This window comes from Palaemon carinicauda, chromosome 44, assembly GCF_036898095.1.
Source record: "Palaemon carinicauda isolate YSFRI2023 chromosome 44, ASM3689809v2, whole genome shotgun sequence".
Classification (NCBI taxonomy): Eukaryota; Metazoa; Arthropoda; class Malacostraca; order Decapoda; family Palaemonidae; genus Palaemon; species Palaemon carinicauda.
The window spans coordinates 24,666,779-24,693,707 of record NC_090768.1 but is presented as its reverse complement, the minus strand read 5'-3'; the positions used below and the strand labels follow the sequence as shown (position 1 = coordinate 24,693,707).

The following is a 26,929-nucleotide window of genomic DNA, read 5'->3' as shown; positions in this document are numbered from 1 at the left end:
ATGTGTGAATCAGCTATATATATATAACTGCCAGGTAAGTACTATTCATAAAAATGGAGTTTTTATGATAAAACAAAGTTTTATGAATACTTACCTGGCAGTTATATATATATATTTTAAAGCCCACCCACCTCCCCTCAGGAGACAGGTCGGGTAAAGATGAACTGAGGAACAGAAAACGGGAATGATTCCAAGTACCACCCTGTAAGGGGTGTTAACCACCTAACCGCACAACCTCCACAAGGCGGTTGCCGTGATTTTCGAATAAATTCTGCCGAAAGTCAGAGACTAAGCTATATATATATATAACTGCCAGGTAAGTATTCATAAAACTTTGTTTTATCATAAAAACTCCATAGTACAATGAATGGCATAAAAAATTAACATTCTTAAAATCAACCTTCCTGTTAGTTAAGCCTGGTAAATTAGTGCTACTGCATTACTGGAAAAAGAAAATAGCAGGCTGGTAATCGAGAGTTCTGTACAATACATTTGTTTGCCCAGATTATTAAGAATTGTTTGAAGCATCATAGTTTTGTTCAGACTGATGAATTTTTTTTTATTAATGTTATATATTTCATCATGCCAAGTTTCTATAAACAAACTAAAAATTCATAAAACTAGTGGGTTTCATCATATGATTCATTTTAGCAAACAAAAAAACTGTATTCTACCAACAATAAAATTTTTTTTTTTAAATCTTCCCAAGTATTTACGTGTTCTAATTTAGAAAAGCCAAAAGTTTCCAAATCTATATCTTGCTATCTAACCACTTGACCCTTCTCATCATAGTCATCATACAGAACAGGATGAACTAATGGTTCCAAGACTTAACTATTATAAATCACATCATACAACCATTTCAACAAGAGAAAAATGCATATTCCTAAGAGAGTTGAGAAAAAGTTGAAAAAAAAAAAAATTCTTGTTTCCTCCTAATTACCAAGGCAAGATCTTACCTCATTCTGAGTCTTCTTAAATCATCTCTGCTCATCCATGTAAGAACATCATCTTTGGTGTAATCCTGAGCTAAGAACTGAAAGAATATAAAAAATCCTGAGTATTTCTTGGATTAATTAAGAGTTAACATGACTATATGGCATTCTGAACTGAGAGTATATAACGCTATCAAGACAATATTTCCTTCTTAATTTAAAACATCAATGATATAGGATAGAGGGGGAGACAAATTTTGAAATACAGTATGCTACTGATTGGATGGATTTATGAATTTTGGCTGCCTATGAGGCCCTTCAGCACCCACATACAAGTGCAGAAAAAACACAATAGTTGCACTAGTGAAGGGTTGCACAGCAAGAAGGAACTAAGGAAGTGGGAATATAGATAAAGTAGAAGGATACAAGGCAAGTGCATCTGGGGGCTAAATAAATGCTGGAAATGCCCCCAAGTTATGTCTATGGATTACGGTGTGAGAAGCACTGATAGCACTACCCTGATGAGGCAACTTACTTCAACTTCAATAAACTGTTTGTTGTAAACCTCTTGCTATCACAGCATTTTAGTGTCAATTCAAATATTTTGTTGAAGGATTACTTAAAATTATACTGACAGTAGTAATAAAAAAAACTGCTAGAAAGGGGTTATCTTCATGAAGCAATATACTGTAACTGACCAGGTTTTTTTTTCTTTTTTTCTTTTACTTTTGTACCTGGTGAAAATTATAGCAAAAGACATAAAATGCAGCTAGGATCAATGGATGATGTAAGGAACCTTCAATTCTGTCTAAGATAATTCTGACCATCCTTTGCATTCAGATCTTCCCAGTGTACCATCCAGTATATAATACTAGGTACGCAGTTAATTATAACCGTTTTGCCTTCTCCATCCTAATGCTGAAGAAGGCAGTATTCTGGAAGTTTTATTGCAGTTGTGACCAAATCTTGGAATGATGTTCCTATTCTGGTTGAATCTGCAGAACTGTCAGACGTTCAAACTTGTTGCAAACAGTTTTCTATGGAACAGGTTGACATAAGTGGCTTTTCATAGTTTTTATATGTCAGATCTATTTTGATTCTGCTTCTGACCTTAAAATATTTTGTATTTTTTATTCATTACTTTTCATATACATAGTTTATTCGTATGTTATTTCCTTTCTTTACTGGGCTGCTCTCTCGGGTGGACCCCTTGGTCTTGTAGCATCCTACTTTTCCAACTAGGAGCGTAGCTTGGCTAGTAATAACAATCATCATCATAATAATAAAATAATAATAATAATACAGCTTTAAATATATCTTGCAGGTCATGCATGACAAGCATCAGTCAGTCAAATTCAGATATAAATTTAGAAAAATCCTTAAAGGAAGCGACTCCACCCCATTGAGTCAATGTTATTTTCGGATCATTTCAAACAACCTACTTTTTTAATTTCTCAACTCATTTTCACAATCTAAAAAGCATTTTCAAGATAATTATATTAGCTAAATTTCTATAAACATTTTTTTTTTTTATCAATCCTAAATGAAAAATTATTTTTTTTTTTTAACATATTAGTAATAATTGTAAAGATTACCATTTATCATATATAAGTTTTCACAATTTCCCAAATCCCTAACATAAATTTTTAGACAATAACATTTACCAGTGGTGAGCCTCTTCCCTGAAATCAATAGTGTTCCTCCCCCACACACACACATGTACCAAATAGCAAAGGCTCACGCACACATCAGATAAATCTGGGGCCTCTTTTTCTATCATTTCTCATATATATGTTTTGTGTTCGTTCTAATTTATGTGCTTGGAAGGGGTACATCGTCTATGGGGGAGGGGATATCAGATTTGCTATGAACAATTTTAGACAATCTTGAGAAACCATTTTTAGCAAAAAATATCCTTTATTTCTATTTTGTGGCATTCTGGACAAAATTAATATCACATCAAAGTATGGTTAAAAAAAAACTCAAAATCATGGTATGTGAACATAAGGTGAGAATAAACAATGAATAAGAAACTTTGGTACCTTCCTGTTATTGCCCCACCAATAATTTCTAATATAACCCTAATACTGTACTATTTTTGGGGGTTAGGTTAGGGTAAGGTGGGTTAGACCTAACCTAACCTATCATAAAAAATAGTATTGGGGTTATATCGGAAATTAGTGGTGGGGCCCCGATATAACCCCAATACTATTTTTTGGGTTAGGTTAGGGTAGGGTAGGTTAGACCTAACCTAAAACATAGTATTGGGGTTATATCAGAAATTAGTGATGGGGCAATAACAGTTAAGGAACGAAACTTAAAATAACAATATATTGACAGAATATGGCAATAATTCCACTATGCGAGTAGGCCTCTCAAGGCCATGTAAACAAACAGTCTATATCCCCTATCTCTTCAGGGCAAATTTCACACTTGACCTACAAGAAATACAATTATATGATAAAAATCTGTCAAAAAAGAACAAATACATATGGTCAGGGTGGAAAGCATTTACAAAATGCACAAAAATAAAATAAAAGAGGTTTGGAATAGTTACATGAAAAGCTGAACTAACAGTTGGTGGTGCATTTTGAATTTTAAATCTGATTGAAGTTCTGCTACATAGTTGTCATCTCTATAAAACTTTATTCATCTTTCAGCATAATCATGGCCAACAATTGTAAATGTATGAGAGAAAATGCAAACAAATAACCTGAAAATACCTTATTGATGCATCGCTCTTCTTGTAACTTTTTATTTTTATTTTAGATCAATAGTAAGGTTTACAGAAAATGGATTATTTCTGCCTTGGACATTAAAGAAAACATGATTATGGGAAACTATTTTAATAGCTTTGGCTGAAATATTTGATGAAGCAGAATAAATGCTAGAAACAAATCCTTGGAGCCTGTAAGGGTGTTGTCCTAAAGATCACGAAGGTTCAAAGAGTTATTATATATTTTAATTTTACACATTTGCCAACAGAGTATTGTGTAAAATTATATAACTAACATATGTGCTATAGTTTTGTGCTATATGGCTGCAGTTTATTTGGGCATACCATTGTGAAACACAATACAACTATCTTACTATTAACTATAAAGTACAGTAATAATACACTTTACTGGAAAAAATTATTTCCATACTTAACTGAAATTTGTGTTATTCATTCTTCAAATTAAAAGCTTGGCTGACATAAAAATTAAAATATTAAAATTTTACAATGACATAAAAAAATCTGCTCACCAGAAAGATATGATGGGAAATGAAGCAATTGTGTAAATGCCTTCCACCAGCTGCTGCCATCCTGACTTCTCATTCAAACTAATGACTACTACTTGCGTTTATTCATAATATGCTATTAAAGATGTGATATAAAAAATAAAAATACTGTAAATTTTGTAAAATACAAAGCCCACTACATAATGAAAGGATAGACATATATGGTAATTTAAATGTACCGTAATATCATTATTCAATTTCTCCTTTCCTCAGTTATTGATTCCCTAGTGTTCATATATTGTACTTGAAGACTTCCTTCTTAAAAATATTTTCTGGAACATCTTTCCAGCTTCTCTAAAACTTTAGACATACAGTAGCAGGTGTAATTTTAAAGGAAAAAGGAAATGTGGGAAGTAAAATGGCACAAGTGATTAGGTATAAAAGATAAACATTCTTACTACACTTACCTTATCGATTACATCACGATCTATTGAAAGAGATTGCAGCCAATGAACCAGCTCCATATCAATGTTGCGTGAGGACACGTGAATCATGGGAGGTTCGTGGGAAAGGGTAGGCAGTTGGGAGACAGCTTCTGCGGGATTACTCTGATGAGGGAAAGGTGTACGGGTTAGGTTATAATGTTTTTGCGTACACTGAGGAATGTCAATGGAAGTGTAATACATTATCATAAAAGAACATCTAACATTTATAATACTATGGTACTATGGTCTTGAAATACATTTAGGCACAAATATCAACTAAACTACTCATTATCAATTCTATTATGCAATTTACCAAATCAATACACATGGATCAAAGTGCAAGGAGAACAAATCAAAAAGATTGAACCTGAATTGGAAATTGGACATCATACAATTATTCTTACATTTAACAAGAACAGGTAGTAGTTCATTGTGAGCTGATATAATAAACATCACTCCTAAATACAACACATTACTTCAATGTATGAGCTATAGTGAAACCAAATAAAACATTATTGCACTTCGAAAAGAGGATTATTATCTATTCAACCTCTATATAGTATAATAAAGTTGAGCTTATTTTGGTTGTAAATACTAGCTTTATACTTTGAAAGTATACAGTAATTTCATTTTAATGATGGAATAATAAAAATCAATATATAAAGTGAATTATGCTATCCTACTTGTCTTTTCTTCTCACTTCTACAATTCTGTAGATTATCTTTCTCCCCTCTGGTGTTCCCATCATCTCATACCACTCTCGCCTGACTTCTCCCTTTACAATTGCTACCATTCTCTGGTTCCCCCATTTATCCGTATATATTCCTCCCATGTTTGGCAGTTGTTATTTCTTTACACCTTCTGATTATACTCTTTTCCTTCACAGCTGTTTGAATCTCTACCATGTTATTTTTCCTCCCAGACACCTTTGCTGCTGCAGGCATCACAATCTATTTCATAACATCCCCCACATCTCTTTAGACAATTCTAAAGTTCCACCCCATATCTCTCTTTGCTGGCTCTTTCCACCTTATTTCTGCACTCTCTTTCCTTCCTCAATTTCTGTTTTCAAGTTTTTATCCTCTTATTCCTGGTTGGGGCTTATATGTTCCTTATTGCTTTCAACCTACAGCCTGCGTTAACAGGGGAGCAGCGAGAGGTAGACCCGCTCACACACGCAGTGGCCAACACAAGCCACTTTGCTCTTACTGCAGGACTTCTTGGAGTAGGTGACGACGGGCCTGTATGTGTTGAGAGCTTCAGGTTTGTATGGTTAGGAAAAATACAAATTATTCCCAAATTTACCATTTGTTCCAGCACCAAATACAAACTTTTCAGCTCTTTGGTAGGTGAGTGGAAGTGCAAGACCAACTGCCTGGTCCCTGACCCCAGGGGGTGACTCTTATGCTTTGTATGAGCTGTGAAAGAGTACACCCTATCACCTCGCTAACTCCCTACAACAGATAAGGGTCTGAGAAATTGTGCGAAGGTGTGACAACTAAGTAATGCAACTCAAGGTAAAACTTCACTTGCCTATGCTTTTCTTACCTGGACGTTATCCAAATCCCACCTCGCTGGGAGAATGGGGACGTAACAATATAATGCCTATATTAGTATATACAAGGAATGATGATACCCATCTACTATCAGAGGAGGTCAGTTTGCAGAGTTCCTCGGTTTGCTCAAGTTCCAAGAGAGGGGAGCATGAAAGGTGTAAGGCCAGTTCTTCGCCTATCATACTTGACTTGCAGCCGGGTAACATCTGCCCTCCACCGACTGGTACTTGTCCTACTAGGGAGCTGAGGTGCTATTGATCACATTTTATGCATCTAACACAGGACCTATGGAGAATGTATCGAGGCTCCTGTGGGTTACGTTTCACAAGTAGTGGGCGGTGAAAGTAGACCGACGTTTCACACACCCGCCTGTAAGACCTGCGTTACATTGAAGTTCTTTTGAACGTCAGGGACGTACTAATGCCCATGAAGTCATGAGCTCTAGGACTACAAACAAGAGGAAGCGAGTCTGCTTGGAGGGCTCATTCGATGTCTTTCCCGATACAGGAAGATATTAAATTCCTTGTAAACCTCCTCTTGACTTTACTTGTGCTGTGAAACAGTCTATTGATCTGTGGTCAAGATCAAGCAGTTTGATTAAGGTATTTCCTCAACGCCCTTAAAAGGCATAATAACAGTTGATCTGGATAATATGTTAGTCAAAGACTCAATCTGGATGGACCGGAATCTTGGATCTGCTGCAGCCGTTTTTAGTCTTTGCAATAAACTCAAGGAGGAAGTTGAGTGTAACTTCATACGAGAGATAAATCCATTAAGGAGGTAATGTCAACTCCATTCAGTTTAAAAGCGAGGTTGCAAAGAGGACGTCTCGAGAATACCATGACCTCCCCAAATTTGGCAACATTCGAGAAGTCTGTCTTGATAAGGGGGAAGAGATTCCCTCGATTCTGCGAACATCAGTCAGTTGTCAAAGTGACGAAGTAGGCGATTCCGTTCTTGTGTGCCTAAGCTAACACTAAGGAAAATCTTCAGGTGAGAATTTGCAGTGCTGTGGACAGGCCAAAACACAGCCCCTTGAACTGGTATATTTTTGTTGGGTGAGAACCTTAGGTGTTTCGTTGAGGATGGATGAATGGAGATTTGGAAGTACGCTTGAGATCCAGTGTTAGCACAAAGTCTTTTAGTCTGAAGGCCGGTCTGACCATCAGGGCTACCAACAAACCCGTTGGGAGCTGAGAGACGTATGACCTGTCTCCAGCCTCTAGATGCCTTATCTACGAGGAAAGGGTAACTAGGAGAATAGAAACCTATGTCATGCCTCCTGGAGCACTCCTCTCCAGCATGATCCGGATTTGGTTTGAAGGGCCACTTCCTTTGTGTATCCACTTGCGTGGGAACTCGTGTTCACAGGATAAGAGATTAGAGGAGGGAGAGGGCGCATGAACGTGACATGTTATACTGCCCAGACGTGTCAACTGCCAGTCCGACTGATGTTTGGACCTGTGGGGCATCCACCTCTGCCATATGCTCTATAGGTATCATCCCAGAAGAGGTCACCCACTTACCTTGCTAGGTGGTTGGGTGCGAAACAGTGAGCAAGACTTGTCCGCAAGACCAGGAACTACTCTCTCATTAAACTAGCATGTCCTGGAGAAAACACTTTTGCTCATCCTTTCTCCCATAGGATATCGGTGAGCAATCTTCATCTCTCCTACCCGCGTTGACTGTTCACAAGCTCAGATGCGAAGCAGGCTGTGTTGTTGCTGCGCGTTGGCGTGTGGGCAGAACAGTGGATTCTCCCCAAGTAGGGCCTTGCTTCCACCTACCGAAACAATATGGCCAAAGCCCCCCTCACCATTACGCATCTTGCGGGATGTTGGCTAGTAGCCTCTGCGCTCCCAAAGAAGAAGGCCTTCACACATATCAAGTAAGGAAAAGGCTGTGGAAGACCAATTTTACCAGGAACCTTTTCAGGAGAAAATAGTCTTCCCTTCAGAGTCATCGGAAACTGGGACGGACTCTGGGATACCTGGTCAGTCAGCTACCCAGTAGGGCAGCCAACACTGCTCAGGTACTATTTCTGTTGATCAACTCTAACAGTTGGAAGACTCAATTGGGAGGAAAAAGGAATATTGATTCTCAAGAGAACAGTTACTTCTCATCGGTTAAACCCAAAGCACCGAGGGATTGCTTATCTTATTTCTCTTTTTCTTGCTATTTTGAAGATTAATAATTTATATTGTTCTTAAACTTACTTTGAAGTTTATTTCCTTACTGGGCTATTTTCCTTGTTGGAGACCTTGGCCTTATGGCATCCTATTTTTCCAACAAGGGTTGTAGCTTAACAAGTAATAGTAATAATAACAAGTACCCATCTCAAGTCAACTGATGTTGAGACATGCAACCAGCTGTTCTTTAGGGGAAAGAGAAATCCTATCCCCTGAACTGCCTTCAATCCAATAGGAGTTGGCTGTGTAAGTATGTTTACAGCTTGATAATACCAGAGTAGTCGGTACTCCCTAGAGGAAGATAGTATTACAGCTTATCCCTTATGATTTTTGTCGAGCAAGAGATCGGTCGCTAAAGACCGATCACATGTAACTACTTCCGAAAGGCAAGATTGAGACATGTATTAAATTCATTGATGGACAGGTAATGTATACCTAAGACTGATCACCAGCATCCAAGACACAGTACTTTGTTAGTTTCCCTCGCACCTTTCCTTAGTGTCATGTAGGCTTTCTCTTATGAAAATGAATAGTATCACATGTAAGGGTTATTCACCTAAGCACGCAAAAAGCCCAAATACTTTCCAGGAGCCCAGAGGTTGGCAAGCATGCTTTTGTGCACTCGTTCTCGTTACTTGGTGAAGCGAGGGTTAGTGATGTGAACATTAGCGAGTGCTGGTGCCAGCGCTTGGGTAATACTAACAAGACAGTTGGGTATCTGCATGTGCAGACAACTTAAATATCTGTGCATGATATCTCTCTTTTGCTTAGCTCATTGCAAATCTGCATGTGCAGGCAACTTGAATGTCTCTGCATATCTCTCTTTCATACAGTGAGGTAAGTGCCACATAGTTACTGATTACTCATAGTGAGAAGACGAAGTTATAAGATTTATTGAATAGAGTTGGAGAAGACGAAGTTATAAGATTTATTGAATAGAGTTGCGCTGTTCTCACAGTACTTGTGTGCTATACAAGTTCCTTTTGGGTGAGTGAGGTATTTAGCATGTAGAATGGTGAGTGCACAAAAACCCTCTCATCTACAATTGGGGTCCTTCAACTGTATGCTGTGGTGAGAAGGGGGTATAGTACTGAACTCCCAGTGAGGGCGAGAGAGGGGTATAGCGCTGAATTCCCAGTGAGAGAGAGTGAGTAGGTAAGATCGTAAAAAGTAGCGTTCTGAGCTCTTCATGGATGGTAGTGCTCAAAGCTTCTTGCACCTTAATCTCACTAGGTGAGGGGTTAAGCATGTTAGCGCATTAGGCTCATCATTCTCTTATCAATAACAGAAGTTACTCCCTCCTAAGTTTGAAACTGAGGGCAGGTCCCGAAGTTCCTTGCCTTTGAAAGCTCCATGAGCTTTATTGTGTCTCGAAGAGGTACTGTGCAGGTAATAACCCTGAAGAGATATAGCCTGCGAGGGGTTTCTCCAAGTGTGTGTCTACATGGCTCGTTGATGGCAGCGGTGGCGACAGCAAGCTGTCAGCAGGCATCACCATCTGTGGCAATGACATCAAAGGAATGTTACTAGTGAGACACGTTGTACCCTAGGGACGATGGGAGAGGCGGCGACCAAAAGCGGTCAGCAGGCATCACCATCTGCACCAATGACCCCCAAAGGGAATTTGCTCAAGAGACTTGAATTTTACCCTGAGGATACGATGGTGAAGAGCAAGCACTGCAAGCAGTCGCCTAACTCCTCCGTCAAGTTCCAAAGAACTTGCAGGGAATGGACGAATCCAATCTCATTGGAGGAATCTTCGAGAGGGGAAATCCTCCTCCTCAGTCTGCCTCTGCTCTCATTCCTATGCCGAAGCTATAGGAATGAAGGTAAGCGGAAGTAGAGCGTTACAGTACACTGTAATACTTATGGAAACCATTCCCCATTGAAGAAAATAAAAAATTTCAGGTCAGTTGGTTCTTTATTATGGTTGTTAAACCAAATAAAGCAAAGAAGAACAGACGTCTCTACTAATCCGAGCCGAAATGCTAAGTGGCTTGTGTTGGCCACTGAGTGTGTGGGTTTACATCCTCACCCCCCACCAGTGGAGGGAAATAACACCTACCTAAAAGTTTTACGACTAGTCTTAGCTGTCGCCGAAATGTATCTCCATAGTAAAGAGCTGAAAGGTTTGTATTTGGTGCCGCAACAACGGTGTATTTTAAATTACGGTGCCAAATTCATAGCTTCCACTATTTCTAACTCCTGGTTTCTTCTTCAAAAACCTCTTCCTCCTTGTATCCATTCAAAGCCATCAAAACTCTCCTCTAAATGGGCATCCATATCCCAAGATTTCACTTCTTGCAACTTTTTCTATATATTCATGTAATTTCTTCTGAAATCCTCCTCCTCTTCTTCACTACACAAACAACCCCAATAACATGGCCTGACTGAGTACAAGAAAACCCAACTAAAACTTACTTTGGTAAAGCTCTGGAACTAGCACTAACCTCCTATCTTTTCCCAAGCCCTCTCTATACTGTACCAAAAATTATCCATTTGTGCCTTGCTAACATATTTACTCACCACACTGATGTTACATTGAGCATTGTTTTTCTTTGCATGGCAGACAGATGGAATGAAGGTCAAAACTCACTTGAAAATATCCTAATATAACGTCACTGCACACAAAATTGTGCTTTGGAGAAATAAGCAGCTGGATAAATCCGATAAACTTACAGCAAAGACAAAAATTTACCCACCAAAAGCAGCTAATTGAAACATGACTATGAGGCTCAGATAACGAAAAAGCAATGACTTATTCAATTGGCACACCAGACTAGCAACCAGGGCATTGGCTATAACCAGGAGACTGGGGATATCATTAGTTAAGGGCAAGTTTAAATTCTTTTGTCAAGATGCTCATGCTTCAAAGAAATAGTGATACGAATTTTGACTAGATACGTTGGAACAGTAAGGGACTATAGAATTTAGAAGCATAAATGAAGAGTTATGTTAACATGATAGCATTACAAGGACAAAATTGAAGATAGAAAAGGAACCACTCTAGAAACATCTTTGTTGCAAAAGAAACATGACAAATTTGGAGATAATTTTTACTTTCCCTAACTAATACAAAACTGTAGTTATTTATGTGGATATTCTTAGGGGGAAGCAGGAAGGTAGCCATTAGACTAAAAGTGTGAGGTGGCAACCATGCCTAACTGCTTGAGAGGGTAGGCCGGGGTGGCTGGCGGGTACCCAGCCACCTCTATATATGCTCTCACAGCTGAGCTACGTCACTTTTGATTGCAGCAGGACTTTTGGGGGACAGGTGATGGCAGGCCAATTTATATGAATAACTACAGGTTTGTATTAGTTAGTGAAAAATACAAATTATCTCCAAATTTGTAATTTGTTCCCATACTAACAAACCTTCCGTTATTTATGTGGATAACTCGCTCTTAGGTGGGTGTTAGTCCTAATTCTGGCTTGGACATTGACCCAGTTTTACCTAGTACAGTATATGACTGGTCTAGGGAAAACTTTGACACCACGCTAAAATATACAAAGTGAGTATAATAGCGGCATGAGCAATTCATTGTCCTAAGAGTTACGTACATCTTATATGAACACAATCCGAGTTTACGTAAGAATTAGTAAAGACATTTCCCATTGCTTACATCGCAGGAAACAGCGGAGACGTGAACAGTACATAAATTTAGGAACTCATACCAGGCTACACAAGATAAGTGATAATTGCCTGCAGAGGTTGAAGCCAGTTTGCAGAGGGACCCACAGTGCTGTACAGCAAGGGAGGGGAAGATGAAGAAAGGAAAAGCCAGACATTCTCTCTCATCCCAGTCTTAATCCAGGTAACCAATAGCCTCAACCAACTGCTACTTGTCCATTAAGGAGCCCGAGTTATTCTTAAACCACTTGTTGAGCAGCCACCACAGGACCGATAGTAAATGTATCAAGTCTTCTGTGGGTCACGTTTCTTAAATAGCGGGCTGTGAATGTATTTTGTCGTTTCCACACGCCCGCTTGTAATATTTGCAACACAGAAAAGTTGCGTTTGAATGCCAGGGATGTACTTGATGCCCCTGACATCATGGGCTCTAGGTCGTCGAGCCGCAGGAGGATCAAGGGCTAAAGCTCTTTTGATCACCTGGCGGATCCAGGATGAAGCAGCGTTTTTAGTAATCCTCCTATTCACCCTACCGGCGCTAACAAACAGATGTTAGTTGGGGCCGTGTTGCTGCAGTGCGTCTAAGATAATACCTCAAACTCCTCACTGAGCATAGTAACAGTTAATCTTGGTCATTGGTTACAAAACAGACTCAAAATCTGAAAGGGCCCGAATCTATGGTCCAGTACCCCCGGATTTTGAGTCTTAGCAATGAACTCGGGGACGAAGCAGAGTGTCGCTTCCCCCAACCCCTTGAATGGTCAATGGCATGCAAGAAACCACAAAGTTCACCGACACTCTTTACCAAGGCTAAAGCGAGCAGGAACGCCATCCTCAAAGTGAGGTTTCGGTTAGTTGCACTGTGTAATGGTTGGTAGGGAGGTCTTTTTAAGGACCTCAAAACGTAAACCACATTCCAAGGAGGATGCCTAATCTCTGACTGGGGGCAAGAGATCTCATAACTCCGTATGAGTAAAGAAAGCTCCAACGAAGAGGAAATGTCAACTCCTTTCAGCTTAAAGGCGAGGCTCAAGGCTGAGCGATAGCCTTTCACCGCCAACACTGAAAAGAGCTTTTCCTCCCAAAGGTATACAAGGAATTCCGCTATCACTGGTATCGAGGCATTGAGAGGAGAGATATTCCTTCCACGATATACAGAATGCTGTCCATTTTGTCTGATAGACTGAGGCTGAGGATTTAAGCAAGTATCTGGACGTTCTCTGCGCAACTTCTCGTGAAAAGCCCTTCTGAAAGAGGAGACACTAGATAGTCTACAAGCGTGAAGTTGAAACGACTGCATGGTTATATGGAAGATGTTTACGTGTGCTTATTTGAGTAGATCTAGTCGTGGAGGGAGCTCTTTCGGTAGATCTACTAGCAGTTGCAGGAAGTCTGGAAACCATTCTGCATATTGCCACAGCAGAGCTAAAAGGGTCATCATTAGGTTTTTGGATGCTCTGGGCTAGATGAGCTGTCTTTTCATCAGACAGAATGGGAGAAAGGCGTACACGTCGATGTCGTTCACCGTTGTTGAAATGCATCCTGCCATAGAGCCTGAGGATCCAGGACTTAAGAACAGTACAGCAGAAGTTTGCTATTCAGAGATGTTGCGAACAGGTCTACATTCGTGGAACCCAACAAAGTCGGGACTTTGTTGGCGGTCAGAGGATTCAAAGAAGACCATTCGGAGCCTTATGAGTCGCTCAGTTCAGATTGTCCGCGAACACATTCCTTTTGCCTGGAATGAAGAGAGCCTACAGGGACACCAAATGTTCTTCTGACCATCTGAGGCTCTTTACTGCAAGATGGCATAGAGGCTGCGAAAAGGTTCCGCCCTGTTTGTTTATGTAAGCCACTACTGTGATGTTATCACTCATCAACACCACAGAGTGACCTACCAGCAACTGTTGGAACAGATGAAGAGCTAGGTATGCTGCTCTCATCTCTAGGAAATTCATGTGCTGGTACCTTTCTGACTGACCAAAGGCTGGAGATCGTGTGATGCAGCAAGTGGGGCCCCCACCCTTTTTTTGATGCATCTGTAAAGAGCATCAAGTCCAGAGGAGGGACAAGATGATCCTGACCTTTGCGAAGATTTTCGTCTGCCACCCACCAAAGCAAGTACATCACTTGTTCCTGAGTAATTGGAACTCCAAGTGTCCGGAGGATCTAAGTGTTGGTTCCACACGGACTTTAGCTACCACTGCAGTGATCTTACCCTGAGGCGGCTGTTTGGAACTAAAGGGTAAGAGGCGGCTGTTTGGAACTAGACGGAGGAGAGAGGTTAGGTGACCTAACAGACTCAACCAAGGAGAGGCCAGTAGAGTTTCCCATCTGAGGAAGGGTGAAGTCACTTCTCTCAGCCTGTGTATTTTGTTTGATGGGAGGACTTTCTGATGGACGGTATCTATTATCATACCGAGGTATACTAGTGATGACTTCTAGAGATTTATCAAGACCCCCAAATCCTGACAAATCTCGAGAAGCATGTCTCGGTGACGAAGAAGGGTTGTCTCCGCATCTGCCAGATCAGCCAATCTTCCAGGTATCTGAAGAGACGAATGCCATTCCTGCGAGTCCAGGATGACACTAGGCCAAACACTCTAGTAAAGAACTGAGGTGCTGTCACAAGATTTAAGCATAGAACCTTGAACTGGTATATTTTGTCCTCGTGTATGAACCTGAGATACTTCCCTGAAGATGTATGGATTGGGATCTGGAAGTATGTATCCTTAAGATCCAGAGTGCACATGAAGTCCCTTGGTCGAACCGCCTGAATGACCGTGTCTGCCGTCTCCATTCTGAACTGAGACCGTTAAACAAATTTGTTCAGGGGGGAGAGATCGATGACTGGTCTCCAGCTTCCAGTTGCCTTTATCACGAAAAAAATTTGACTGTAAAAGCCAGGAGAACCGTCCACAACCTCTTGGAGAGCGCCCTTCTGCAGCATGGTCTGGACTTCAGCCCTGAGGGCCAGTTCCTTTGTGGATCCCTTCACATATAAGACCAGATGTACTGGATCCAGAGTCAGAGGAGGGAGAGATTGAATGAACGGGACGCGATACCCTATGGCGACCACTCCGATTGTCCAGGGATCTGCCCCTTGAAACTGCCACCTCTGCCAGGCATCCTCAAACAGATGGTAGGTGAAGAGAAATGCTATTCCTAGTGGGAGTAACCACCTCGGCCACTGCCTTTTGCTCCCTTCTTTCCTCTGAAGGGCTTTTTCCTTTTCTGGCGTTTGGACTGAAAGGGCCGCTTAGACACCTAGGTAGGTCCCAAGGACCTAGAGGTTGAGGGATGAGAAGAAACAACCTGCTGACCGCGAGAAGACTGTCTTGATGTCATGGCCCTATGGAGGAGAGAATCGTTTGATGATTTCCTCCATCGTTAATCAGCCCTCTCAATCTCTTCTGGAACAAAGAGAGAACCGTCAAGGGTGGAATTCCTCAAATGTGACACATCCACCTTCGGCACCTGTTTATGGAATTTCCCAATGATGGTATCCCTTCACTTGATGAGAGCGTTCGCCCACAAGTTGACAACGTGGTGTGATAAGAACTCAAGAGTTCGGGTACCAGACAAAAGGAAAGACTTCTAAGACTTCCTGGTAGACTCTTTAGAAAGATTGTGGGAGCACACCATGAAGCCCAAGGATCCCAACCATAGATCGAGCCACGCAGCAGCCTGCATGGCGTACCTCCCACCTCTCTACTGTATATGTTGAGGAGCTCAACTGGCGAGAGGGAGGTCCTCAAAGAGGAGAGTGTTTGAGCCGGGAGACCCTTTGTCACAGATTCCACCGAAGGGTCGACGGACATGGTAGAATGCAGTTTTCCCTCAATCTCGTAGTACTTCCTTTGTAGGACAAAAGGAAGTGGCAAAGACCGAGAGGAGGAATCTGCTCTAAATGAACTGGAAGTTCCAGCTATCTGGGCGATTGCCTTCCTTTTAGCGGCCATCAGGCCTTTAGACCAGGACAAGGCTGCACTGGTTCAAGGGGGCTTTTGGGTCTTGAAGATTTTGTCAAGAACCATATCCTTACCCACCTGGGTGATGGTACCAGGAGTTGAAAGCCCATTGGTGGCTCTCATGCAAGAGAGGACCTGCTAAAAGGTATGCTCCGACTCTCGTCTCCCTTGTTATGAGTGAAAGTTTGGACTAACTGCTCTCGAAAGATTTTCATTGTCCATGTCCAATGGCTCATCTACTTTGAGGCTCACGTCCAGAGCTTGGGATAGGTCGGGGTCGTCAACAGGATCGATCGAGGGACCCGCCATAAGGGAACTTCCGTGTGCCTCAGCCAAACAACCTTCACTTGCCGCAGCATTCTTAGGCATGGTTTTGGAGTCTTTAGATTCCCTTCGCACTGGGAAGTGTTCCTCCACAATGTTGGAAGGAGGAACTAGCAACGGTTTTGGGACACCAACAGCCAAAGCCTCAGCAGTAGGAGCCGTAGGCTCTTCCTCAGGTGAAGGTAAGGAAATAGGACGCTGGTCCGGTGGCACTACCTTAATTTCTTGAGGGTTGAAGGGGTGGACAGAGATCTCCCCGGAAGAGAGCCTGTGTCCCTACTCGTCCTAGAGTAGATGAGATCGGCGTGCGGTGGAGTTATGCGTTTCATCCTCCTCTTGTGCCTCTTTGTCATGGTCTCCCTTGCCTTTACTGGAGTAAAGGGAAGGTTAGTCAGATAAGAATCAGGAGGAGGCACCACCTCGGCATGAGATCGAGGAGATCTTTGTGCCTTGTCCGACAATAGTCTCCTTCTAGGGTCAAGACTCCCAAAGAGACAAACTAGAAGAAGATTCCAAGGGAATTATTGGAGTAGCTCTGACTGGAATTCAGAAGGAGAATGTCCCATAGGGGGAACCTTAGAGGGAGCCTGCGCAGACGTAGGGGAGAGTCTTTGAGGCAACAGATGTTCCTTCAGCAGACGAGGAGGACGGTCCAGGCTGATAGGTACATCAGCAAACCTATTAGGAGGCGCCTTAAACCCTTCTGGGAAGGGTATAGGCCTGCCGCTAGAGGCGGTACTGCACTTGCTCACGGTTCTGAAACCTCTGCTTGTGAATCGCTCGAGGAAATTGCCAATTTGCCCACAAATTCAAGAGATTCGCTCGCAAAATTGCCAGTTTCATATGACAAAGGGCAGAATTCATGAGCAGAAGTGCTCGTATCACGAGCACTAGGAGCAAAACTGGAAGACGAAGCCTAGGGTATTCCTGTTGCTGCAAAGGAACTCCTTCACCCGACGATGTCGGCAGAGATGGCCTATGAGTAGGGGGTAACCTTAAGCGTGGGTGAACGCGTCACACCAGGATGAGCTGTAGAGCGTTGCATAGGCAAACGTCTCGCTAAAGCACCCCAGGTAGCAAAGGGTACTGGAGGTTTAGGTGAACACCTATCTGAAGAACGGTCTAACTCAAGATCAGGGTCGGTCCAAGGTCATTTAGGAAAAGGCCGGGTTGAAGGGCTACGCGCTGATGGACTGCGCAAGTACCTGCCTCTACCTCTAGAACGTTGTGAGTGCCTATCTCGCAAACCTGGGCGTCGGCCTCGCGATCGTGAACATCGCCCTCACAAGCATGAACGTTGCCCTCGTGAACGGGAGCTTCGTCCTTGTGATCTAGATTTGCGAGGAGATCATTGAGAGCGTTGGTCTCATGAGTGTGAAGCTCTAGAGAAAGAATGCCTTCAGGACGAACAGCGTTTGGATCACGATGATCTTCAGATCGTCGCGAACGTCTATCAGGAGAAGAGTGTCCCAAAGGACGAGAAGATGGTGAAGCTCGTCCCGACGCGCCACTGGTGGAAGATCATCACCTACAGCTGAAGTATTCCTGTGGGAAGAAATAGAAGGCTGAAGATTAATGGACGACGATGTCCCAGGATGGCAAGTAGGATTGTCGTCAAAAGGAGGCTGTTGGAGGGGTGAGGCGAATGCAAGTGATCGCCTCTTCCACATGTAGAAGGTCCATAAGAGGGTGACAGATGAACTTTGCAGACCTCAAAAGTGAAAGATGTTGTACGCTCTGGGGAAGGGTCCTTCCTGGCACCACGCTGAAGGAGTCGAACAAGCTCTCCCTTCGTAAGGGGTGCAGAAACCCCTAAAGTCGGCCATACCTGCAAAATTTCTGCAAGGTAAAATGGCTCCCCGGCAACTGGAGGTGAAGTTGCTCCTCTAGGGGGAAGCAACTACCCCCCAAGTACCCCGAGGTTGGCAAGGAGGTAGACGATCTGCGCTCCTGCTCGATCGTCCCTCGGTAGAGCGTGAACGAGAAGGAGCTTTAGAAAGAGATTTGGGGGCGCGAGAGGAAGAACACGCTTTACTAGCCCCTAAGGGTGAAAGATCGCGCTTAGCCTTCTTCCTGCTGCATCCAAATTTCTCCCATGGGGAGGCAGGCCACTCCCTACACTCTACATAGGGCAAACCCTGCTCGCAACGATGCCCTCTACACGAAGGGCATAGAGAGTACAGGTCGATATCCAGCGAGGACAAAAAGGTACTGCACGCAGCACCCTCGCACCCAGGACAAGTCCACATGAAGACGATCAGAAGGAGCAAGCACACCTGAAAAGAGGAAGAACATTATAATGTCCAATGACAGCCTTTGGAGGAGTGTGAGGAGACGTCCACTCTCTATCGAGCCGAAAGAAAAAGTTACGTAGCTCACAGCTGTGACAGTATATATAGAAGTGGCTGGGTAACCCCCAACTACCAGCCCCACCCTACCTGCTCAAGCGGTTATGCAGGGTTGCCACCTCGCACTTTTAGTCTACAGGTAATGGCTATCTTCGAGCTTCGCCAAAAGAATATCCACATAAATAACAGAAGGTTTGTTAGTATGGGAACAAAACACACTTCTGAAACAGGATTCAGTAAATACAACATCGAAAAATTAATTGCACCAAGAAAGATATACTGTTAAGGTACATCTACTATCAAGGTCATGAATAGAACCAGCACTACCAGAATGTAAGTTCACCTTCTAACTACTACATGAGGATAGTTCTCAAGAATTCTTAGTATTGTGTAAATATAAGGAAACCTTTCTCTACAAATAACAAAGCTTGTTCCTGAAGTAAATATCAAACCTAAACACTTAAATATTTATTAACATGGAGGAAGGGAGAAGTATTAGGAAACCTTGGTATGGGAAAATCGAAGTTACTACTCAAAATTGCAGGAAAATAATTGAATGTACAGTACTTTACATCGTATATTATTTGGATATTAGAGACTTGAAAATGAAAAAATTGAAAGTAATTTGTAGTTTTTCTAACGATACAAACCTGGAGCTACTTACAGTTGGCCCCCGTTAACACGAGTTCTGTTAACCAAATTTTGAAGTTACAAGAGTTAAAATTTGTGGAAATATATTTTGTTAACACAAAATGGCCGATGTTACAGGAGTTGAATTTCCCACCTAAGAGCGAGAGCGAGAGAGGTTAATAAGAATTTATTCAAGCTTACAACCACATTTTGTTTTTTAATATAGTACCAAAATAAACTAATCTAATTTTACAAATACATGTACATCCAAACTTCTAAATGTAGATGTTCACAATTTAGCATGTTTACCGTATATCGCGGTTCATTACTTGGGAATGTGGTTTGCTCTAAGATAGTATAAAATAGAAAAATTTTGTAAGGTTATAAACAAATTAAAGTTATAAAAATTATATTGCAATAGTATAAAATAGACTAGATTGTTACATTTACAGTACTAATATTTATATCAAATATCTTTGTTTACATTGCACACGTACATGACTGTGGATCGTCAGCATCAACAGCTGAAGTATCTTGTTGTTGTTGCTGTTCAATACGCATTTTTATAAGAAACTGGTCGAGATTTTGTTGAAGTGGTTTTTTTTTTTTTTTAACTATATGCGAGTATAATCGTGATACTGTACTGTCGAGACCTAGAAAACAGTCGACACCAAAAACCAAAATAAAAGCAATCTGTAATTGTTGTTGTTAAAATACATCTTGAATTGATAATAGAAGAGTACAAAAATGATTAAACAAAGTTTAGATAACATCTAAAACCAGGATTATTCAAGACACCTTTCAGTTCATATACGTTATGTTGTCGCATAAAGCTACAGATCAGCTAAAGAAATTGAAATCCCTCCCTACAAGCGAACATGGATTTAAGCAAAGTAAAGTTCACATTGTGTAGTATTTATCTGACAATTGAGAGAGATAGAGAGAACGTAGTCATATGATAACTAATAATAATAGCTTTAAATAAAATATATGAAAACCATAATATAATATTAATTTTAAATAAATAAGCATGACATTAAAAGGAAAAAATATGATACGATGTGTTAATTTATTTATCTATCTGAATGAAAGAAAAATAAATTGCTAATGTGTTTGATATACATACGTAGTAGCAATGTGCATTTGTACTTACCGGAAAGTATTTTTCATACTTATTGTAACTTGAATATGAACTTAGTTATAAAATTAATTGTAAATAAATAACCATTAGACTAAAAGGAAAAATATATTACGATCTTATTTAACGAAAGAAAAATAAATTGCTAATGCGTTTCATATGCATACGTAGCAGCATTGTTCGTTCGTTCATACTGTACAATACAGTTTTGCTTATTGTTTTTTAACTTAAAAATGTACTTATTGATACACAATTCATTATAAATAAATAATCATGAGATTGAAATGAAAAAAAATGTGAGAGCAAGGCAAGGAGAGAGAGAGTGGGGTAAGTAGGGAGAGGGGGGTGTTTGAAGACGGAAGCAAGGCAGGTGACAGCCGACAGTGGTGACGAGAGTGATGCATCATATTGTGTATGTACATGTAACTTATTTTACAATAAATTAAATACAAGTAGACTTTCCCAATGTCCAGAAACGTAACGCCCACTATTACCATTATTTCTTATAGAGAAATTGTTCTGTTAACATGACATCTTAAGCAACATAAACCTCGTGTTAATGCGGAGTTGACTGTATAAGGATATTACTTTCGGTTAACCTCAAAGACGAGCCATGAGAATTTTAGCTAGAGATAAAACACCTGGGCTGAGCACCCCTTTTGCTTTCGGGTAGGATTTCCTTGAGGAACAGGGCTGGCGTGACAATTTGTATAAATAGCTCCAGGTTTGTATCATTGAGAAAAATACAAATTACTGTACTTTCACATTTGTCATTTGTTCCGACTCTCAATACAAACCCTACACTATTTATAGGGATGACTTACCTCTTAGGAGGGAGGAAGTCCTTGCCAAGTGGCTTTGGCACTTGACTTGAAGTTCTCTCTCTTACGATATAGACCGTAGGTAGTAGGAACCCTGCCTTCGCTAAAATAGTAGTGCTTTGCACGATTAGCGGCCTGTGGAAGCTGTGTGTTTGTGATACTAGCAATGTGGCTGGTCTTAGTAATAGGATCTTCAGTCATAGGAATCTGAGAGTACTGAGACTTTGCCCAAAAGCCTCCCTCGCAAGGGATATTGGGAACGCAACAAGTATATTTCTATACTTAGGATACACATGCGTAATGAATCTTACCTGCAAAGAGGCGAGGTCAGCAATGCTGGGGGGGGGGGGGGGTTAAAGGAAGAAAGGAGCCAGTCATTCTACTCATTCATCCCAGACTAACCCAGGTAACCTTACCACTCAACCCTCTGCTACTTGTCCATCAAGGAGCTCGGTGTGTTTTAGACCACATATTGCGCAGCTACCAAAGGACCTATGAAAAACGTATCCATGTTCCTGTGGATTACATCTTCCAGGTAGTGGGCGGTGAAAGTAGTCTGACGCTTCCACACAACCGCTTGAAGTACCTGCGCAACAAAGTAGTACTTTTGGAACGCCAGGGACGTTACAATGGCCCTGATATCTTGAGCTCTGGGTCGCTGTTGTGGAGGAGGGTTAGGATTAACTGCAAAATCAATGAGACTGTAAATCCAAGAAGAGATGGTATTTCTCGTGACACTCCTCTTGACCTTCCCCATGCTCAGAAGCAATGCTGGTACTTGGGAGCGAGCTGATGCTGTTCTTTTAAGGTAACACCTAAGACTCCTCACTGGACAAAGTACCAGTTGGTCTGGATCTTCGGTTACGGAATGGAGACTTTTCCTGAAGGGCCGAATTTTGGATCTGATACCCCCAAATTTTGAGTCTTACCAATAAACTCAGGAACAAAGGTGAGTATTACTTCTAATCTCCTTGAGTGGGAATTGTTGTAGGATAGACCATGCAGTTCGCTTACTCTTTTGCCCGAATCCAAAGTGAGTAGGAATACTGTCTTCAAGGTAAGAAGGTGATATTTTGCTTGGTACAATTATTCATAGGGGGGACCTTTCAGAGACAAGGACCTGAACCACGTTCCAAGGAGGAGGTCTAACTTAAGACTGGGGACAAGTAATCTTGTAACTTTGTACGAGTAGGGAGAGTTCCGAGGTGGAAATATATACTCCTTTCAGTTTAAAGGCAAGACTTGAGGCTGAGCGGTAGCCTTGGACAGCCGAAACCGAGAGAAGCATTTCTTCCTGAAGGTGTATAAGAAACTGCTATTGCAGGAATAGAGGCATCAAGGGTAGTGATACCCCTTCCACAATACCAGCTAAAGAAAACAGCTCACTTTACCTGGTAGACTGACGCTGAAGAGCGTCTGAGGTGCCTAGACATTCTTTCCGCAACTCGTTGCAAAAAGCCTCTCAGAGAAAGTTGCTGCTGGACAGTTTCCAGGCGTGAAGTCAAAGCGAAGCTATGGCTTTGTTAATGATGTCGGCAAGTGGCTATTTGTGTAGATTGGCGGGGAGGAAGTTTCCTTTGAATATCCTTCAGGAGTTGTAGAAGGTCCGGGAACCACTCTGCGTGATGCCATAGCAGAGCTATTACAGTCATTGATAAGTTCTTGCTTATTCTGACTTGGTTGAGGACTTTTATCATTAGAAAGAACATGGGGAATGCGTACGTCTGTGTTCTCCCACTGTTGTTGGAATGCATCTTCCCAAATAGCTTGGGGATCCGTGACTGGGGAACAATAGAGGGGAGCCTGAAGTTCAAGGCCGTTGCGAATAGGTCCACAGTCGGGAAACCCCACAAAGTCAGGACTTTGTTGGCTACAAAATGATTCAAAGATCACTTGGAGCCCACTATCTTGCTGGAATGAAGCGAGCAGATAGGAACACAGAGTTGTCTTCTACCCATCTGAATATCTCTACTGTTAGATGGCACAGGGGCTGCGAAAATGCACCGCCTTGCTTGGTTAGGTAGGTTACAACCGTGGTGTTGTCGCTCATCAATATCACGGAGTGCCCCGCCAGGAACTGTTGGAGGGCAAAGAAGGCTGCCCTATTCTCAAAGAGATTCATGTGCTGATCCCTTTCTGATTTGGACCACAGGCCAGAGATGGTGTAGTGCAGCAACACCCCCCCCCCCCTTTCTTTTGAAGCATCTGAAAAGAGCATCAACTCCAGGGGAGGAAAAAGAAGATCAACCCTTTTGCAGAGGTTCTTGTCTGCAAACCACTATCTGAGATCAGTCTGTAACTCTGGTCCGAGGTGGACTATGGAGTCTGGAGAATTGATGGCCTTATTCCGCTGGGATTTGAGACGCCACTGGAGGGCTCTCATCCTGAGGCGTCCATTGGGTACTAGATGGGACAGAGATGATAAATGGCCGAGCAGACATAGCCAGCTCTGAGCTGGGAGCTCTTTTCGCTTGAGGAAGGACCCTGCTACCTTCCTCAACCTATGAATTGTTTAGTCTGATGGAAAGGGGTCTGCTAGAAGGTGGTGGCGTCTAAATTTGTAAAGGTCGAGATAGCATGCCGTCCATCCCACCCTACGCCAAATCGAAAGAAGCAGCCAAACTATAATCAAACAAGCCAAAGTTGTCAACACGTTCACACCCAAGAGGTCTTGAAGAGATTGGAGAAAAAATTAAATAACCAAAAGGGAAAGTGCTGACTAATCTAGTTGGATCAACAATTAGGCACCAAGGTTCAGTGGGAAAGCAGTTCCAACTATTCATCATAGCCCAGCTTCTAATTTTTAAGGCCCCATCCTCGTCAAAGCTTCAGTATCTGGGGGAGGTTCCGAAAGGAGAGGGGTCTCTCCTTACGGGAAGGTCCCGCCAGAGCACAGCCTTCGGAGCTGCTCCTAGGATTTGCAGGAGAGCAGCCTACAGAGGGATTCTCGGTGTACCGCCCAAGGATTGAGAAAGGGGGATGGCCCCCATCACAGCCTCATTCATTACATTAAATAGTGCGCTCAGCCATGGAGGGGTCTCTAGCTCCCAATAAACTCGGAGGGAGATCCTTTGGATGGACAGGAGCCCTGGGTCTAGGAACTTAGGATGGTTTCCTTGACTCAACTTTCCTGCAGGCAGGATTGGCACCAGCCTACCCGCAGGGGGAGGTGCTGGGCATTGAAACCTCGGAGCAGCAAGCTGCTCAGGAGCTTTCCTCAGTCCTTCACCCTTGACCAATCTAGAGAGTACCAATCCTTAGGGGGGGGAGAAATCAGGGCAGTCAGTCGCCCAGACAGCTGCGAAAGCAAATGACAGCAGTGAGGTGGCGAAAGTTGTCTCGTGAAAGGTGGATGTTCATGAGACTGGCGAGAATGATGGACGTCTCGTCTAGAGGGTTGTTTTCCCTAGGCAGGGATACTATCTCCAACGACCAGAAAGGGCGACGTTTTCTGGTCCAGGGATGACGGGCAAGAGCCCAGCTTGACTGGCACAAAGCGACCAGAAGGAAAGTGACGGGGTAGGTCACACGAGGCTGGTAATTCATGCAACACAACTCAGTCAAGCGACGTTAGTCTGCTGCGAGACAAGACCAGAAACAGAGCAGTATGAGGAGAACCTGAGGGATCGTCATAGTGAGAGCCCAAAGGCTCTAGGTCATGAGCCGTGAGGTTTGGCGCGAAGAGAACCTGAAAGTTCAAGTTATGAAATTCCAGAGGATAAACATAACTTGACCCTAGCAGCCCAGGGTCGTGTGAACTCCAAAGCTCTGCATGACGAGAACCAGGAGGTTCCTTGTCATGAGACTGTGACAAGATCAAAGTGACGAGGACCCGAAGGTACGGGATCAGGAAAGTCTCAGGCTCAGTGCGACGAGAGCCCGAAGGCTCAAGGTTACAAGAACCCAAAGTTTTAGCGTAGCGGGAGTCATGAGAACCTGAAGGCTCAGCTCGAGTGTCACAAGAGCCCAGAGACTCTATGAGACGAGAGTCAATAGACTTAGGGTCACTTGAGCTCGAGGGCTCAACGTAATGAGGTTTACGAGAGCCCAAAGGCTCAGTGTAACAAGGGTCATAATAGTCTGAAGGCTCAATGCAACGCAAGTCACGAAAGGCCGAAGGATCAATGCAACACAAGTCACGAGAGGCTGAAGGATCAATGGAACATGGGTCACGAGAGCCGGAAGGCTCAACACAACGTAGGTCACGAGAGCCCAATGGTTCAACATAACAAGGGTCACGAGAACCCGAAGGTTCCGGGTCACGAGAGCCTGAAGGCTCAGCGTGACGAGGACCCGAAGGTCTCAGGTCATGAGAGCCTGAAGGCTCGGGGTCAAAACCGGCCCGTAGGCTCAGCGAGACTACCACGAGAACCCGAATGAACTACGTGACTTGAACCCAAAGGTTCAAAAAGACGTCTCCATACTGCTGGTGGAGGAGCACGCACGGGTAACAAGAGGTCAGAAACTCCTCCACACGACAAACCCACGAAGAGGAACATCTAGTAGAATCCTCCGAGGAGAGAGATTCCTGATGCCCAAAAAGCTCGCAAGCTTTCTCTCACGAATGAGAGGAATATTCTCTCAAAGGAGAACATTGCCTTGGACTACACTCTATCCCCATCCTAGGGGAAAAAGTGTAGGTGTAAGTCACACGCTGGTCACCAAAAAGTCTCTTTCGTGAACAAGAGAGATGTTCTCCAGGAGGATGAACATGCCTCGGAATTTGCTCTCCTACTGCCCCAAGAGGAAAAACATTGACTTCGGCGTCAGCGACAGGAGACCAAAAGTCAGACCGATCGACAGCAGCACCTGTGCCCACAGGGGAAGGTTCCTCTTACGAAGAAGTAGGAGTGTGCTTCCGCTCGACACCCAACTGAAGGAGCTCGAAAAGAACTTTCTTCGAAGGGGGCTCATCAGTGCCCAGCAATGGCCAAAAACCCAACAGATCAGTCATAGAGCAGGCGATCCCTGGGGGAAGGGGCGGGACCGAATCGCTACTGTCCCTTAGCCCACAAGGTTAACCTGGAGTTACCAGGCCTGCGCTGCTACTCAGCCATTCCCCAGAGAGGACCTGCGGTGGAGCAGCTTCGGGAAGAGATCGGAGAGTTAATTATCATTCCAAGCTAAGCTACAACCCTAGTTGGAGAAGCAGGATGCTATAAGCCCGAAGGCTCCTCCAACAGGGAAAATAGGCCAGCGAGAAAAGGAATTAAGGAAATTACAAGAGAAGTAATTAGCAATTAAAATAAATTAGAAGTCCATGATTTCTGCAACTTCGAGGAGGACCCTAAAGGAGGAGAATCTCGCTTGGCCTTCTTTTTCCTGTGCCCATGCCTCTCCCACTGTGAGGCAGACCACTCCCGACACTCATTACAGGCGTTGTCCCTATCACACTGGTGGTCCCGCCACGCCGGACACAGCAGGGGGGGTACGTCTCAAGGGCGGACATGAAGGTACTGCAGGAGCGGCCTTCAAGACCAGGACACGTACGCATGGGACTTGAAGAAATGCAAACACACTGTGAAAAGAAAAAGATAGTATTATTCAAATATCAAGTCTTGGTGAGAGGGAGTGGCAGTGACCTTCCTCTACCGAATCAGAAAGCAAAAGTGGGTGCTCAGCCCAGGTGTGTGAGTGAGTAGCCCCCATCCCTCCCGCTAACTAGCGGTTGGAGTAGTT

The 26,929-nt window shown here is 43.0% G+C and overlaps 1 protein-coding gene across 8 annotated transcripts in view; it reads right to left on the bottom strand.

The window, feature by feature from the left end:
• Ask1 (apoptotic signal-regulating kinase 1) overlaps nucleotides 1-26,929 on the bottom strand; it is a 196,408-nt gene that overhangs the window by 44,926 nt on the left and 124,553 nt on the right. For 7 of the 8 annotated variants that reach the window (XM_068366646.1, XM_068366641.1, XM_068366647.1 and 4 more), the window contains 2 exons: nucleotides 4,625-4,765; nucleotides 960-1,036 (listed from right to left, as the gene is read on the bottom strand). In XM_068366646.1, coding sequence (XP_068222747.1) covers nucleotides 960-1,036; nucleotides 4,625-4,765 — 218 coding nt within the window. The remainder of the gene's footprint in view (nucleotides 1-959; nucleotides 1,037-4,624; nucleotides 4,766-26,929) is intronic. The other variant, XM_068366648.1, reaches the window with a different exon arrangement.